Source organism: Nicotiana attenuata, chromosome 10 (genome assembly GCF_001879085.1).
Source record: "Nicotiana attenuata strain UT chromosome 10, NIATTr2, whole genome shotgun sequence".
In the NCBI taxonomy this organism is placed as follows: Eukaryota; Viridiplantae; Streptophyta; class Magnoliopsida; order Solanales; family Solanaceae; genus Nicotiana; species Nicotiana attenuata.
The window spans coordinates 48,743,443-48,746,603 of NC_031998.1; the positions used below are offsets into that span (position 1 = coordinate 48,743,443).

The 3,161-nt window shown below is 37.4% G+C and overlaps 2 protein-coding genes across 2 annotated transcripts in view; one reads left to right on the plus strand and one right to left on the minus strand.

The window, feature by feature from the left end:
* On the plus strand, positions 208-1,097 carry LOC109233484. The gene is made up of 2 exons (XM_019399369.1): positions 208-755; positions 862-1,097. The coding sequence occupies exons 1-2, from the start codon at positions 305-307 to the stop codon at positions 870-872; spliced, it is 462 nt and encodes a 153-aa protein (XP_019254914.1). The 5' UTR covers positions 208-304; the 3' UTR covers positions 873-1,097.
* Positions 1,322-3,161, minus strand: part of LOC109233483 (glycoprotein 3-alpha-L-fucosyltransferase A-like) — a 12,659-nt gene continuing 10,819 nt past the window's right edge. Inside the window, exons 6-7 of the mRNA XM_019399368.1 lie at positions 2,623-2,850; positions 1,322-2,003 (exon numbers count right to left, since the gene is read on the minus strand). Coding sequence (XP_019254913.1) covers positions 1,748-2,003; positions 2,623-2,850 — 484 coding nt within the window. The 3' untranslated portion in view covers positions 1,322-1,747. The remainder of the gene's footprint in view (positions 2,004-2,622; positions 2,851-3,161) is intronic.

Sequence of the window (3,161 nt, forward strand, 5' to 3'; positions counted from 1 at the left end):
CTCCATGTATACTTGAAAATATCTTCAAAAGATAGTTAGATATTAGCATATGTCCCTGTATCAATCTTTATGAGCAGTGATAAATTTATATTGAATGTCATGCTGCCCGCGACCTCAAATTCTGGGTCCGCCTCTGACTTACGCCTAGTTCAATTATTTGCTTCTACCGGTACTAGTACCAAATAAGTCTGACCATATAGAGCTAGTTACCATCTATATAAAGACCAGCAGAGCAACATGTGAGTTCTCATATTGGATAAGAAAGTTTGAAATTTTGGTAGAGAATTTGCTTTATTGCCCCAATATGGCATGCTTAAACATGTTGAACAATGATCAACAAGGACCCTACACAACAATGGGTCCAAGAATATCATTTTCCAATGATTTTCTTGATACTCAACCACCCCATTTGAGGCATGAAAATGGCTACAAAGAAGCTCCGGTGTCCTCGGATTTCGAGTTCTCTGTTCCTGGCTACAACATGATCTCTGCAGATGAACTTTTCTCCAAAGGCAAATTGTTGCCATTGAGAGTGAACTCTAGAGCTACAACTCTTAAAGATGAGCTTCTTGTTGATGATGACGATGATTATGATGATATTTTTTCAAGAATGGGAAAGGGGATGAGAAGTTGGAAGCAACGTTTGGGGTTGAAGAGATCACAAATTTTGCCACAGAAAGGTGATACAAATGGTGGAGATTTAGATATAATAGATGAGACAAAGACACCTGATGACATGTTTGCTAATATCACAGGTAATCAGAGACGGATTCAAGATTTACAGTTAGTAAATTTGGAGTGAGTGCGAGTTATTTTATATTATTATTTATTAACTTCCTTACTTATTTTATCCGTTTTCAGGAGCTAACTGATAGGATTTGAAGATGGAGGAAGCAATGATATCGTTCGATCTAACCAAGGTGGAAGAAATTTAATTTTCTTGTTGTTGGGGTGTTTTTGGAGAATTTTGAGGTTCTCTTGAAGAAAATTGATCTCTTCATCATGTACATATCTGCATCTTTTATTTATTAATGTTTTGTAAAAATAACTTAACTTCATGTACTTTGCTGTAATCATATGTATTTAATTTGTTGGACAATAGAAAACTCATCAATGACGACTGACTTTGGAAGCGGAACACGAACCCATTTCCGCTATTCCGGGTTTCATTAAAGTCAAGGCCAAATACAAGATAATGTACTAACATGAATTGCCCAAAAGTATAACGGAGGATAAATTAAGATATTTTTCTGTAGTAGCAGAATGAACACGAGATATTATTGCAGCATCCGCCAATGCAGAAAAACTACTAAAACTATTGTCTAGAAGCATCAAAACAAAACCTTTCAAAATAAATGGCAAATATTTAAACAAAACTAGTATAAAAAAGAATCTTTAATTAGTTTCTGCACCTGTCATTACTTGTAACACGATGGACATGTTCTCTGAACTAGATTACAAATTGATCAGCTAGAATTTCCTGCTAGCAAAACCAAGTCCAAGTCTCTATATATCACCCGCAATTTCGCAACTGCACTACTTTGGGAGGTTAGGCATGTCCATTCAAGGTTCAGAGTTTGTTCCTTTTTACTTGAAAATGTAAAAGATCAGAACTTTCCAGGACAACATTTTGTACTGCAAAAATCATAACCAGAATGATGTTAGGCAGTGGGGTGGATAGTAAGAATGAGCATTACGCTATGGCCTACAACAAGCTGCTGTCGAGACTCTCAGGTTTGGACTTGATCTATACAAATATGGCTTCAAAGTTTGCGCATGGGTGGCTTTCGATGTGATTCCTAAAATCTGCGTCTCCTTTGAATTTAAAGGTGTACAATGCCTGTCGCTGTGTCATGCCGAGAGGATATACTCTGTAGAGCTTTAGTTCATCCCCTCCACGTAGTATTTGAGGTCTTTCTTCTTTCCAAATGGGAACATGCTTTAGAGATTTGAACTTCGACAGTACTGCAGATTCAAAAGCCTCCAATGACAAATTAGATGACCTGCAAAGGTTCCAGCAATAACGGTGATTCAAAGATAACATAAGACTTGCCAATGAGACATGAAACAGTTTGTATATGCTCAGCAAGTAAAAGGAGAAGTGCAGGAGAGAATTCACATTATGACATTGGTTGTCCATATTTCTTTTTCGTGGCCGGATCCCCCCAACTTTAACCCCCCAGCCCTATTCTAGCTTTACTTGTGAACCAAACACCACTTGCCAAATATTTTCCGGAACTTCCCTAGTTAAGTCTATCAAATCGATCAAGAAATACTTTAGATAGATTGACATTGATTTTGTGGAATATCCAACCACAAACATGTAAACTACTTTATAAGCCCATAGACCATGGCTCCCAAGCATATACTTCTCATACATCGAGAGTAAAACACAGCGAATAGTTACTCAAATAATTTGATCAATATGTCTCACCCCTATTTGTGGTCAGCTCTATGAATCCTCTATATACATTCCACTCTTTTCGGATCCTTTTCATTCCAATATTGGTAAACAATTTGATCATCATGGTACATATTAAACATAAGAACAGTGGCACAGGAACATAAACAGAAAAGGCACTTGTATACGCATGATATTTAGTCATGGCAGATCGAGAATACCTTAGGAAAACGGACTCCATATCAAACCTCCCTCTTTCACGTACATATACATGATAGACAGTTTCTGAACCTCTGGTACATTTGCAGGGACGTTTCGTAAATTTTGGACTCTTCTCTTCTTTCTCCCTAATACTAGTTGCTAAGAAGATACACAAACGACAAGAAGAGTGAACTGCTGCCATGTCAACCAGGGCTTTGAAAGAGTCAGATGGACCCTCAAATTTCCACCTAAACAATGAAAAGAAACCATTTGTTAGCAAGACCCAGGAAGTTTAAGAATCTTTAATAAATTTTGAAAGGAAAAGGTCAAATGCTAGTCCACACATGCAGAAGGGGACACACACACACAGAGAACAATCTTCCCAATTTAGGAGTTTTAGTTAGACCAGAACTATATATCAGTGTGTCATAAAATAGGATAAGATAATAAACTTTTGCAACTATAGAGACAGGCCAGTGTTACTTTCTCAATAACATGATAACAGAAAAGTACAGAAAGATGTTGGAAAAAAAGGAAGGGGGGGGGGGGGGGGGGGTTA